Source organism: Agelaius tricolor, unplaced genomic scaffold, assembly GCF_023055355.1.
Source record: "Agelaius tricolor isolate 1412-34295 unplaced genomic scaffold, bAgeTri1.0.p SCAF_28, whole genome shotgun sequence".
Classification (NCBI taxonomy): domain Eukaryota; kingdom Metazoa; phylum Chordata; class Aves; order Passeriformes; family Icteridae; genus Agelaius; species Agelaius tricolor.
In genome coordinates this window covers 6,676,760-6,689,803 of record NW_027269288.1, presented here as the reverse complement: position 1 = coordinate 6,689,803, position 13,044 = coordinate 6,676,760, and the positions used below count along the sequence as shown (strand labels likewise).

Genomic DNA, 13,044 nt, shown 5'->3' with positions numbered 1-13,044 from the left:
TTTAATGTCGATAATTTTGTAGCTTTAATGTGGTTATTCTCATAGATTTAATGTAGTTATTTTTGTAGATTTAATGTGGTTTTTCTCATAGATTTAATGTGGCATTTTTGTAGATTTAATGTCATTAATTTTGTAGATTTAATGTGGCTATTCACATAGATTTAATGTAGTTTTTCCTCATAGATTTAATGTAGCTATTTTTTGGTAAATTTTATGTAGTTATTCCCATAGATTTAATGTAGATTTTCTCATTGATGTAATGCATTTATTCTTACACCATGGCCATAAGACACTGCAGGGTATTATTTTGCCCATTTTGGAGATGCCAAGATGCCAAGAATCTAAGACCTTTATTCCTTCTGCTGTGCTAAGTAAAAAATAAAAAAAACCCAACCCAACTGAAACAACCAACCCAACAAAACTCAAGAAACCCCTTGTTTTCTGCGTGAGCAGCACCAGCAACTGTAAAGGACTTATTTGCAGCATCGTTAATTTTGATTATCTTGAGCAACCGTGAGCGGTCACAGGGATGGAGCAATCCATCATCCTGGCAGTGCAGCAGGGTCCCTGTTCTGGCCACTGCTTCAGAGGGGACAGAGCTGCTTTGATTTCTGACAGTCTCACCCTCACCTTGGAGCCTCTGTGGCAAAGGCAGCTCCACGCTGGGAAGCGGAATGGGGTTGCTCTGTTATTTTATTTTCCCCTAAATCTCACATTCAATTAAATTATTCATCATTTAATCAGCGCCTGCAGAAATTCTCACCTGCTGGTCCACCCCACCATCTATCAGCCTTTCATTTTACAAAAGAGCTTTTTTAAAAAAGCTTAATCCCCTCTTTGCAATCCTGGGAAGGTGAACACTGCTCTGGGGGTTTCTCCTTCCAGAGATTGAGGAACTGTGGGGGTTTTCGGTTCTTGGAAAACATCCTCTCTCCCCACAGCAATGTAGACACAAACCAGATGAAGCAATGAGGCATTTGCTGTTTGGGTTGGGCCACTTTGAAAGGATTTTTCCCTTTTTGCTTACTTTGGAACTTTGCAGAGGAGGTTCTCCTGTTACTGGAAATTGGAAGTGTAAAGAGCTCGAAGTGGGGCAGGGTTACAGCTTGGAAAAAGCCTCAAATCAGGGATTTTTACCCTTGGATCCTGCAGGGATGGGGCTTGAGCAGCCAAGCCTCTTTGTGGGGTGTGTTTAGCGGGAACTCAGAGACCCCACATGTGAATATTTACTCCAAAAGTGCCTCCTCAGGCACGAGGCATCCCAAACTGCACAGAACTCCTGAACACAGAGAGGGAGCAGCTCTGGGGCTTTATGCAGTGCTTTTCTCCTCGGGAAAAATTCTCAAGTCTGGGGGGAATTTAGGGAAGAGATTCCAGCCCTGGACAGCAAATATTTGAGCTGGTGCTTCACCTGTCTGGGAGACAGCACTTGAATATTTTTGTCTTCATATTTCCCCTGGAGAACCTGGAATAATTACAGCTGTACCTGGGACACTGAGCTGGGATGAGGCTCTTCAAGGATATTTTTACCTTGCTCAGAAGTTTGGTTGCTGTGTCGTAGCTGCCACAATGTCAAGTTGACCTTCAACTCCTCCTTCTGAAGGAATTGATTCTGAAGATGGAAAATGTCATGAGTTGTGTATTTTCCCCCCCCTCTGCCTGTGTTTGTTTTGCCACCAGTGATGTAAACCTCAAAAACTTTGTGCTTATAAGAATACATGAGAATATATAACCTAAAATTATATATATATATATGCACCTGATAGTATTATATGAGAATATACTACCTGCTTTAGTTGCCTGCCCAATTTTTGTACCGTTTTTATTGTTAATATTAATGAGATTGAATGCTCTGGGTCACCTGAATAGATGATCCCGTGGTTGCTGCTCCCAGAAATCCAGGGAGTGGATGTGCAGTAGAGCAGTGATTTCCCAGCTGGAGCTCTGGGGCTCTCCTGCAGGAATTAAACAGCTCCACCAAATGTGAAATGTGAAAACAACTCCATGTCCTAAAGCAATCTGAGCCAAGCAGGACGTGGCAGCATCTTTAGTGGGATTTGTCTTAAGAGTTGTTGCCATGGAAACAAGGTCTCCATCTCTATCTGGTACATCCTTATAGATGTCTATATAAATATATATATTTCTATGTCCACATCTACCTGAGATGTGAGGGAAATTCTCTTCCCTCTGGCTGTCAGGGTTGGTAGTTTGCCCTGTATCCTTTGCCTATGCATAAAAAAACCCCCAAAAATTATTTGAGGCAGTTCTGTGCCAGTGGAAGTGCAATTCCAGATCTGGAATCACCTGTAGTGTGTGAAGTGCAGGTTAGAAATTATCAGCTCCTCTGTGTGAGGAGCAGCTCCAAAACTCCTCCAAGACTGCTTAAAATCTCTTTTATTTTTTACCTTTTTTGGTTTTAGTACAATAAAGAACCATGAGTCTGGAGAGAGAGCTGTTACCTGCTGTCATCTGAGTTTCAATGTTCAGCTTAAACATACACAAAGATCTATTTCTTCTGTGTGCATAAATTAATCTAAACAGGAAAACTGACCTGCACCAAGATTTATAATGCATGTGTAAAATGGTCAGTTTAGTAACCAGAACAGTGTCCATTACTCCAGTCAAAATGCCAGCAAATGAGATTATGATACACTTTTCACTTAAATCCAGAAGGAAATCTGAAGCTATAGGGGTGACATTAAAACAAAAAAAAGCCCAACCCAGCAGCCTCTCCCTGGTGAATCAGCAGATGCCTGGCTCCAGGACAATGGCTGGATGTAGCCTGTGATTTATTGTGGCAGGGATGCTGCCCACAGAGGGGAACTCATTGTGCTCAGAAAGAACGGGTTTGTCTCTGAGAGCCAGCGGAACCCTGTCATCTGTCAGCCAGCAGAAAAGAAACAAAGCCCAGCATTGAAATATCTCCTTGAGGCAGCTTGGCTGCCAGCTGCGTGGGGTGGAAATAAGTCCAGGTAGAGGCACAGCCCAAACAGTTTAGAATTGGGAAAACCTCGAAGTTTGGGTGATGTTTCAAAACTCTCCCTTTAGAGATGAGCATCCTTGGAGCATCCCCCAGAATTAAAAACGATCAGGTATCAGTGTTGTTATGCAGGAAAGGTCCAGCAGCTCCTGCCCTGAGTTTCTGGATGCACTCACTGCAGAGACAAGCAGGTAAAAAGGTGAAGGTGCCTTACCTGGCTGTTGTGGAGGAGGTTTTTCAGCTGCAGAGGTGCCTCGAGCGGTTTGTGGGGTGGAACTGGGCTGTTTGTGTTCCCTGGCAGTCGGAAAGAAACGTTTGTTCATGTTGCCAGCACTGAGGCTCTCCCCAGGAATGGTCCTTGCAAAGTGCTGAGCCCAAATCTCCCTCTCTCCCCCTCACTCACGCGCAGGTGGCTCCCAGTGCCCAATGAATTAAATGCTCTGAGACTTCTCAGGGATTTAACCCCTTCCAACACGTCTGAAATCACTTGGTTTGATGTCTAGACTGGAAATTAGGTTGTGTAGCAGGGCTGCCTTTAAGAGGACAAGGTGATTTCCTGGCTTCTCAGCATTTGGAGAATTCTCTTCTATTCCAGTAATTAATCCTTAGGAAAGTTCTCGTTTTCCATGAGGTGCTTTACCTTTTTCCCCAAGAGGTTTTTCAAGACTTCTGGAGTGCAGGGTTCTCATTTTCACACCCCATTTCACTACTGAAATTATTTCAGTATTGCAATTATATTCTTAATGAAAAAAAACACTTCAAAATTACATGCACATGACTTGAAAGGCATAAAGGTTTTTGTGGGTTTTTTTTTTTTTTTTGGTCTTGTTTTGCTGTATAGGGAGACAGATTCCAAACAAAATAAGTCTCAGATATTTTACCTTAAATTATTTTCAGTTACAGAGCACATGCAAGTTTCAGCTGTTCCTTTAAAAATGACAAGGAGATGATTCCTGTTTCCAAGGGACAGGGGCTGGGGACAGGGAAAGGGGCTGGGACAACGTGCAGCTCTTTGACCATAATAGAAAATGTACAAATAATGTCATCTTCAAAGCACCGTCTACTCGGAACGAAGAGGTACTGACAGGCATCTGAAAGAGAGAATTATCCCCATTTTACAGATGAAAGGGAGTCACACAGAGAATCAAAGTCAAGATTAGATTAATAGACATTGATGCCACAGGAGCTATTATGTCTTGTCTGGCAGAACAGAGCAGAGGATTTCACACAGATTGCTCCATTAAATCCCTAATCTCTGTTTGGGCTGAGGAAAGACCTCCAGAGCTGCCACAAAGACACTGCACCATCTTCAAGTGAGTTACTTGTGGGGCACTACTGGAAGTTCACGTCCTATCCCAGTAGGAGTTTATTTAAATTCCTGCTTCCTCAGCTAATTTTCTTTGAATAATATTTTTAAGAGCCTTCCCCCCTCCATATCACCTGAAATCTCCCTTACATTTGTGCTCCCTCAGGGTGATTATTGAGTTGTTCTTTTCATGTGGGAGACGAGGGCCAAAAGGATGTTGGAGAGGGAAAAGTTTAATCTTGATTTAATATTGATAAAAGAATTTTTTTTTTTTTTTTGCCAGTGAGAATAATCAATCACTGGAAGAGCCTGCCCAGGGACCTGATAAGGTCCAGCTCACTGGAATTTTATAAGATTTCCCAGGCTGGGCAGGGTGATGGATAATCTTATCCAGGACCCCTTTCCCACTGAGGTTGGCTCAAGTGACCTTTTGGTGTCCCTTCCAACCTGGGGCTGTTCCATGACTCTGTGTAAAAGGTTTTGTGCATAGGAACTGCTGTAAGTGTGTGCTTAAAAGTTGTGTTGGATCAGGTCCCGGGGCCCAAATCCAGCACCAGTCAGAGGGAATGTTCCCAGTTTCCCTGCTGAGAATGGTTTGGATCTTTCCAAACGACACAGTCTATTCTCAACTGTCACTTCCGTGGCATTTTCCTCTACATCTGTGCTTGATGTGTGATTATCCTGCAGTTCATCAGGCAGGTTTATTAGGAGTCTTAATTGGATTGCATTAGCTGGCATTTAAGCCATCCAAGCCATTTGAGAATGCAATCAATTAAAACATCCAAGCACATTAATGCTGTGGACACAGGGCAATTTCTGTAGATGGCTAATTAATTACCTGTTTACTTCAGGAAGCTGATCAAGAATGGCCAAATGATGCACAAGAAGAAAAGAAACAACATTGCAAAAGATCCTCTTGGCAAGGCTGCAAAAATTAGCACATGGCAAGGTATAATTGTTCCCATTGTTCAAATCTACAGTGGGAGAACAAACCCTACACCGTGACAGGCACTCAGAGGTGTTCCCAATAATTTCAGATTTGAATGTGACTCGCAGAGAACAGATGGAGCACATTACCAGTGCTGGGATGCCTTCTAACAGCACACCTGAGCATTCCAAGCAATCAAGGAGCTCTCTCAGGTGGTCATTTCGAGGGGGGAAATGCTAATCCCTGTCAGTTTTCCATTTCATCCACTACTGATCTGCATCTGAGGCTGGGGCTCTGTGGGGACTCCAGATCCCTCACTCTGGGTCAGCCCAAGGAGGTTTTTGGTGTGGCAGCACCCACCTGGAGATGAGAGCACAAATGAGGGGGATAACAAAATGCAAACCAGGGTGGAATGGAATCATTAACATCCTCCTGCTCCCTCCTACAATCCCCCCCAGCGTTACAGCTAAATTTTCTCATTTACTGATGCAGTTCAGGAATGAGGCATGCAAACTGATTATGAGCTACTGCTCTTAATTTCCTTCAGAGTCCAGGGGGAAATTCTTATTCTCGTTCATTCTCTGCAACTCCTGACTCTTTGGGGCTGTGCAGGGAACACAGAAACACAGAAATGATCACTTGGCTGGTGACACACGTAAACCACAGCTGCTGTGGCACAGAACATGTCCCCAGTGGCTCTCAGGGACACAAGGGAGGCTTGCCAAGGTTCCCAGGAGGTCTTGGGGCCATGCCTGTTGTGCCCAAGGTAGACTTTGGAAGTGAATTAATTGAAAATTACCTGGTTGCACACCTCAGAGGTGAAGGTCCCACACCTGTATTGAGGTGTGGGACCCAGAGGGTCAGTGGCACCAGGCTGTGACTTCAGGGAGGGCCAGGACAGGAGCTGCTTTCTCACTTTTCTCAATTGCTGGTTCATTAGTGAGGCACTAAAAACAGCATCACTGTGATCATGAGCGGTTTCCACTCTCTGCTGACATCTTTGGGACTGGCTCATGTTCTCCAGCCTCCCATTTGGGGTGGAAATTTGTCCCCCACCCACCCTCAGATATCCTCAGCTGCTGAGAGCTACAACCAGCAATATCAGCAATATCAGCAGTGTTTGTTTTCTGCCCTCCAGGCACTTCTGGGAGCCAAGAAACCACTGCTCCTGAGCTCAGGGTTGTGTGTACACACCTGTGGGCAGGTGCAGTCTCTGGAAAAGTCATTCCTGAAATGCACAGCAGGAGCAGGAGGGGAAGGAGTCTCCTGAATCCCACAGCTTTGGGTTGTAAATAATGACCTGCTTTTCTTGAGGTGCCACTGAGTAATGGCTGAGTGAAGCAGCAGATCCCAGCCCAGAGCAGCGTGGCTGAAATCCAAGGGAAGCAGCCAAGGCTCCAAAGGCAGGCTCCAGAGCCAGAGATCATTTCATGTACCCCATCCAATTTCTGGTGACAGCAGCTCCTCGGAGCCCTGGCAAATTGGAAACTGCTGGATGCAGCAGCAGCACAATGATAACAGTTAATCTTCTGCAGGGGCATGATGGTGAAAGAAATGGCTTTTAGATTAGCTGTCATTAGAGTGGAACATCTGCCCCTGCAAGCCAAGGGGACTGTCCTCACTTGGGCACAAGGATAACTCATTAAATTCCTGGGTTTGATGGCTTTGGGCCAGAGCCACACTTCCACCAGCTCTGGAGCTGGGAAGGACAATGACCTGGGCTCAAAGGCAGGAAAAATAATTCCCTGGAGATGTGTCAGCTTCCAGAGCAGCTGCAGAAGTTGGTTCCTGTGTTTAGGTTCCCTCAGTACCTGGGAGCGCACAGCGAAGTGAAATGGGAAATATTAATGGGAGTGATGGGGTTTAAAAGGAAATGAAACCTTCTGAGATCACAAAAGCTCAAAGTTCAGCTCTGCCTGAACTCTGAGGAAAAGCTTCCAGTGGAATATTTAATTCCAAACACTTTGCCATCATTTCTAAGCTGTTCTTTGCCTGCTGGACTGTAGAACACAGAGGTCAGGACACTTGTCTAACTCTGTGATGCAAATATTCTCACATCTGATTTTCCTTTCACATGCTTGGAGGGAATGTTGAATACTTCAGAGGGGCAAGCCTGGGAGGGTGCTGTTTGTGCAGGAACATTCTCAACCATGATTTCACATTTTCTTTCAGCATTCATTACCTGGTGATGATGTACAACACGGTTACTGAGGGTGCAGAATATTTTAGAGGAACAAAATTTATGGAGAGCAAAGAAATAGTTAGTGTCTGTACAGAGCTCAGTGCTGATGAAACAACAGATATTTAAGCTGTAATTAATTAATGACTGCAAGTTGGATTACAAACAGGTGTCCAGTTTCATCTTTTATTAGGCAGTATTTCCTCCTTGATTACATTAATCTTGATTAATATAAATCTACTTGAATTCTTCACAGCTGTGTGACATTTCCAGCAGAATTCCCTGAGGATATGTCCTACAGCACATTGTGCAAGCAGCAATAAAGTTCCTTTTCTGTGTATTCACCCTTGGGTTTCTTGCACAGGGTGAGGGAAGGGTCTCAAAGCAGTGGGAAAGAGCTACATCATTGCCACATTCTCTTTCTGCTGCTTGCATTACCCGGTCCACAAATGTGGTAAATGGTTCAGACAAGTCCTGGCTAATCAGATTTTAGGCTTTTTCAAAACTTCCTGCAGGCTGAATTTGCAAAAAGGCTCTGCGAGCCATCTTTTTAATGTCATCTAATGCTGTTCTGGGTAAATTCACTTGATTATCATTCTGATCATCAGGAGGGTCACCAGTCAGCTTAGACATGACAAGGGTACGAAGGTCTGCATCACTACTCGGTCTGTAAGTGGCTAGTACCCCTGTAATCAGTCTTTTCCATTTGAGTTCCCATAGCACATATTGTGAGGCTGTGAGAATTATAGCAGCAAGATTTTTACAGTCATTTGGTGTGGGTGTGTGTCCTTCCAGGGTACTTTTCAGCATTTGTTTAAAATATGGGGAGTAGATACCACTGTCCCTTATTGCTTTTTGCAATTCTTTCATCTCATGAGGCAACCTGTGTTCTAGGACCAGCGGCTTGCTGGCTGAATGGCACAGGCATAGCTAAAGGATTTAGACTTTCTTCTTTGCAAATCTGGCTTCTGACTTCATCCCAGTCTGTTAGGTGAAAATTATCAAAAGATTATTGTGAGTTTTCTAATTTTAGGATTAATGCCATCGAATTTTCAGGGTTTAGTGTTTAATTTTGGGTTGAGAAACCAGTCCCAAACACTGGGGGGGACTTTGGAGCTATTTGGGAACAGTCCTTTTTCGAAATTCTTTTGTGTTGGGATCAGGGGGTTGGAATTTGCAGGGGCAAAATAATTCTGTCTGTCCTGTATTTATTAAAGCAGCTGTCATATTCCAGCTTCCCCCTCCTCGTCGCACGGTTTGTGTGCGGGGATGTGGCGGACGAATCGTGACACAAAGCAGTCCCACTCGGTGCTAGGGTTGCAGAGGGCGAAAACGCGGAGGCACACCAGGTGTGGCTGGTGCAGGGTCCCCCCCCGCGCTGCGGAGGAATCTCTCGGTGATGCAGCCGAGAGAGATCCGGCAGAGGGGGAGACGCGGAAGGATACATGCAAGGCGATGCAGTTTTCGCCTGCTGTGGTGCCGTGTATCGACCCGGTAGCGGCGGAAGCGGCGTGCCCCGGCACAGGGATGCCGGCAGTGGCCGGACAGCGGCACGCAGCGGCTCGGAACCGGGACCGGGCTGTCCCGGTCAGCTGCGGCCAAAGCAGTGGGGGGTGGCGGCGGGGCCGTGGAGATAGAACTGCGCATGCGTGCGGCTGATCCCGGAAGCAGCGCTGTGGTTGGATGAGGCGGCGCGGAGTGATATCGCGGGGTTGTGGGGGTGCGGGGGGGTTGTAGCAATGTGCGTGCGTGGGTTACGTCCCTACGTCAGCGTGGGGGGGGGCGGTGGCGGAGCTGCGGAAATGGGAGACGCGGCTGCGGCCGCGGAGCCGCGCTATCCGGCAGCTCTGAAGCAGGGGGCCGCGGGGGGGAAGGCGCGGCTCGGCGCGCCGTGGAGCGGCGGCGGCAGGAGCGGGAAGGCGACCACGGGCGGCGGAGGGGCGGCCTCGTCAGCGGGAGATGATGCCGGGGCGGCGGGAGGCGGGAGATGATCCCGGGGCGGCGGGAGGAGCAGCGTGGAGGCGGGGGGCCGCGGGGGGGAAGGCGCGGCTCGGCGCGCCATGGAGCGGCGGCGGCAGGAGCGGGAAGGCGACCACGGGCGGCGGCGGGGCAGCCTCGTCAGCGGGAGATGATCCCGGGGCGGCGGGAGGCGGGAGATGATCCCGGGGCGGCGGGAGGAGCAGCGTGGAGGCGGCGGGATTCTGCTGGGGGGGGTTTGTCGGCGGCTGGACTGCGGCGTGCAGCCGCTGGGAGCCGGGGTCCCCGCTGGCCCGGCGGGCAGGGGCGGCGCTGAGGGGACGCTGTGCTGGAGCGGCGCGGCGCCGGCACGGGGTGGCTGGGGCGCCCCGGTCCCAGCGCAAGCGGTGCCGTGCCGGGACCGGGGGATCGCGCCCAAACGCCGGCAGGGGCGGGGCCAGCGTGGGCGTCTGAGCTGCGGCGGGGCCCGTGGGCAGCTCGGGGCGTGCGGCGCGCGCTTGAACGGCAGGTTCGGGGGGGGGGGGGGGGGGGGGGCAGAGCTTCCCGCGGCAACGCGCACAGGGGGCGCTGCGGACGCCGCGCGGCCGCGCCAGGCGCGCACGGCACTGCAGAGCCGGGAGCGGCAGGGAACTGCAAAGCCGCGGCAGCAGCGGCGGGACTTGGGCCAGCACCGGCCCCGCTGTGTCGGTAAAGGGGGCGAGGGGGACCGGGGGGGGCGGCAGGAGCGGCCGCACTCGCGGATAACGGGCGGGAAGCGGCGGAATCGGAGGGGGCGGGGCCGCGGTAACGCTGGTGGGCGGGCCCGTAAAAGCGGAGTTGAGGGACGGCGCCCGCGGTACCGGGGACGGCAGGGACCAACGGGATGGCAAAGGCGGGGCTGGCGGGAGCGGCGGGAGGCGCCGGGGGGGGGCGGGTGTCGGGACCGCGAGAGCAGGGGGCGGGGCGGCAGGGGCGGACAGGACTGCGGGGTCCGACGGGGAGGTGAGGGGCGGGTCCCGTTGGAGACACGCGGCGGCAAGGGGCGGGCCCGCAGGAGGGGCGGGGCGACTGCTGCGGGCACCCCCCGTGCGGCAAACACAGCTCAAAGCAGCGCCCTGCAAGCTGGGGCCAGCCCTCCGGCAGTCATGGCCCGGCGGGAAATACTATTAAAAAGTGCTTAAAACACCTGTGTCCAAAATTTCTGGGAAAAACGGCAGAATGGCAATTTTGCGACAGTCGCGCTTTACGGCACTTTACGACAATGGCGCTCCACGACACCCGTTACGGCAGTCGCGCTTTACGGCGCCTTTTACGACAGTCGCGCTTTACGGCGCCTTTTACGACAGTCGTGCTTTACGACAGCTTTTACGACAGTTTGCGACAGTCGTGCTTTACGGCACCTTTTGCGACAGTCATGCTGTACGGCACCTTTTACGACAGTTTGCGACAGTCGTGCTTTACGGCACCTTTTGCGACAGTCGTGCTCTACGGCACCTTTTACGACAGTCGCGCTTTACGGCACCTTTCGCGACAGTTGCGCTTTACGGCACCTTTTACGACAGTCTTGCTTTACGGCAGCTTTTACGACAGTCGTGCTTTACGGCAGCTTTTACGACAGTCGTGCTCTACGGCACCTTTTACGACAGTCGCGCTTTACGGCACCTTTTACGACAGTCTTGCTTTACGGCAGCTTTTACGACAGTTTGCGGCAGTCGTGCTTTACGGCACCTTTTACGACAGTCGTGCTTTACGGCACCTTTTACGACAGTCGCGCTTTACGGCACCTTTTACGACAGTGTTGCTTTACGGCAGGTTTGCGACAGTCGTGCTTTACGGCACCTTTTACGACAGTCGTGCTTTACGGCACCTTTTACGACACTTTGCGGCAGTCGTGCTTTACGGCACCTTTTACGACAGTTGCGCTTTACGGCACCTTTTACGACAGTCTTGCTTTACGGCAGCTTTTACGACAGTTTGCGGCAGTCGTGCTTTACGGCACCTTTTGCGACAGTTGCGCTTTACGGCACCTTTTACGACAGTCGTGCTTTACGGCAGGTTTGCGACAGTCGCGCTTTACGGCACCTTTTACGACAGTCGTGCTTTACGGCAGGTTTGCGACAGTTGCGCTTTACGGCACCTTTTACGACAGTCGTGCTTTACGGCAGGTTTGCGACAGTCGTGCTTTACGGCACCTTTTACGACAGTTGCGCTTTACGGCACCTTTTACGACAGTCTTGCTTTACGGCAGGTTTGCGACAGCCGTGCTTTACGGCACCTTTTACGACAGTCGCGCTTTACGGCACCTTTTACGACAGTTGCGCTTTACGGCACCTTTTACGACACTTTGCGGCAGTCGTGCTTTACGGCACCTTTTACGACAGTCGTGCTTTACGGCAGGTTTGCGACAGCCGCGCTTTACGGCACCTTTCACGACAGTTTGCGGCACTCGTGCTTTACGGCACCTTTTACGACAGTCGCGCTTTTACGGCATTTTTACATCAGTGCCGCTTTACGGCACTACCCTTTATGGAACTTTTACAGTACTTTACAGCACTTTACAGTTTTTATTTTGTTTTTCATTTAATTTAATTATTTTTTTGATTTAATTTTCTCATTTTTAATTTTTCTCATTTTAAAGTTTTTTAATTAATTTTTAAAATTTAATTATTTTTTTATTTTTGAATTTTTAAAGCTTTTTATTTTATTTTTTAAATTTTATTTTTATTTAATTTTTATTTTTTATTATTTTTAAAGCTTTTTATTTTATTTTTTAAATTTTATTTTTTATTCAATTTTTATTTCTAATTTTTCTTTTTTAAGTTTTTTTTATTTAATTTTTTTAATTTTTTTTTTATTTAATTTTTTAAAAAATTATTCTAATTTATAGCTTTTTATTTTATTTTTTAATTTTATTTTTTAATTAATTTTTATTTTTAATTTTTCCTTTTTTAAAAGTTTTTTTTTTTTTTATTTTTTATTTAATTTTTATTTTTAATTTTTATATTTTACAGCTTTTTATCTTTTTTATAATTATATTTTTTATTTAATTTATTTAATTTTTATTTTTAATTTTTCAAGTTTATTTTTTTCTAATTTTATTTTTTATTTTTTATTTTTAATTCTATTTTTAAAGCTTTTTATTAATTTTTTAATTTTTTATTTAATTTTTATTCTATTTTTAAAGCTTTTTATTTTATTTTTTAATATTATTTTTCATTTAATTTTTTAAATTATTCTATTTTTTAAGGTTTTTATTTTTTAAATTTTATTTTTTATTTATTTTTTCTTTTTAATTTTTCTTTTTTTAAGGTTTTTATTTGTTTTTTTTAATTTTATTTTTTGTTTAATTTTTAGTTTTTTATTCTGTTTTTAATGTTTTTTATTTTTTTAATTTTATTTTTTATTTCATTTTTTCTTTAATTTTTATATTTTTAACGTTTTTATTTTTTTCTAATTTTATTTTTTATTTAATTCTTATTTTTAATTATTCTATTTTTAAAGCTTTTTATTTTTTTAATTTTATTTTTCATTTAAGTTTTTTAAATTACTCTATTTTTAAAGCTTTTTATTTTGTTTTTTATTTATTTTTTATTTTTAGTTTTTCTTTTTTTAAGTTTTTTACTTGATTTTTTAAATTTTATTTTTTATTTAATTTTTATTTTTTATTATTTTATTTTTAAAGTTTTTTTTATTTT

The 13,044-nt window shown here is 46.1% G+C and overlaps 2 protein-coding genes across 3 annotated transcripts in view; both read right to left on the bottom strand.

Annotated features, from left to right (window-relative positions):
- Positions 1–3,347, bottom strand: part of MMEL1 (membrane metalloendopeptidase like 1) — a 31,941-nt gene extending 28,594 nt beyond the window's left edge. For both annotated transcript variants that reach the window (XM_071449074.1, XM_071449076.1), the window contains exon 1: positions 3,195–3,347. The gene's annotated coding sequence lies outside the window, so the exon portion shown is untranslated. The remainder of the gene's footprint in view (positions 1–3,194) is intronic.
- A 5,880-nt stretch (positions 3,348–9,227) lies between these two features.
- LOC139600548 (uncharacterized) lies at positions 9,228–10,765 on the bottom strand. Its single transcript, XM_071448810.1, has 2 exons — positions 10,750–10,765; positions 9,228–10,420 (listed from the first exon to the last, which is right to left on the bottom strand). Exons 1-2 carry the CDS (start codon positions 10,763–10,765, stop codon positions 9,228–9,230), a joined length of 1,209 nt encoding a protein of 402 aa, XP_071304911.1.
- Between the last annotated feature and the right edge of the window lie 2,279 nt (positions 10,766–13,044).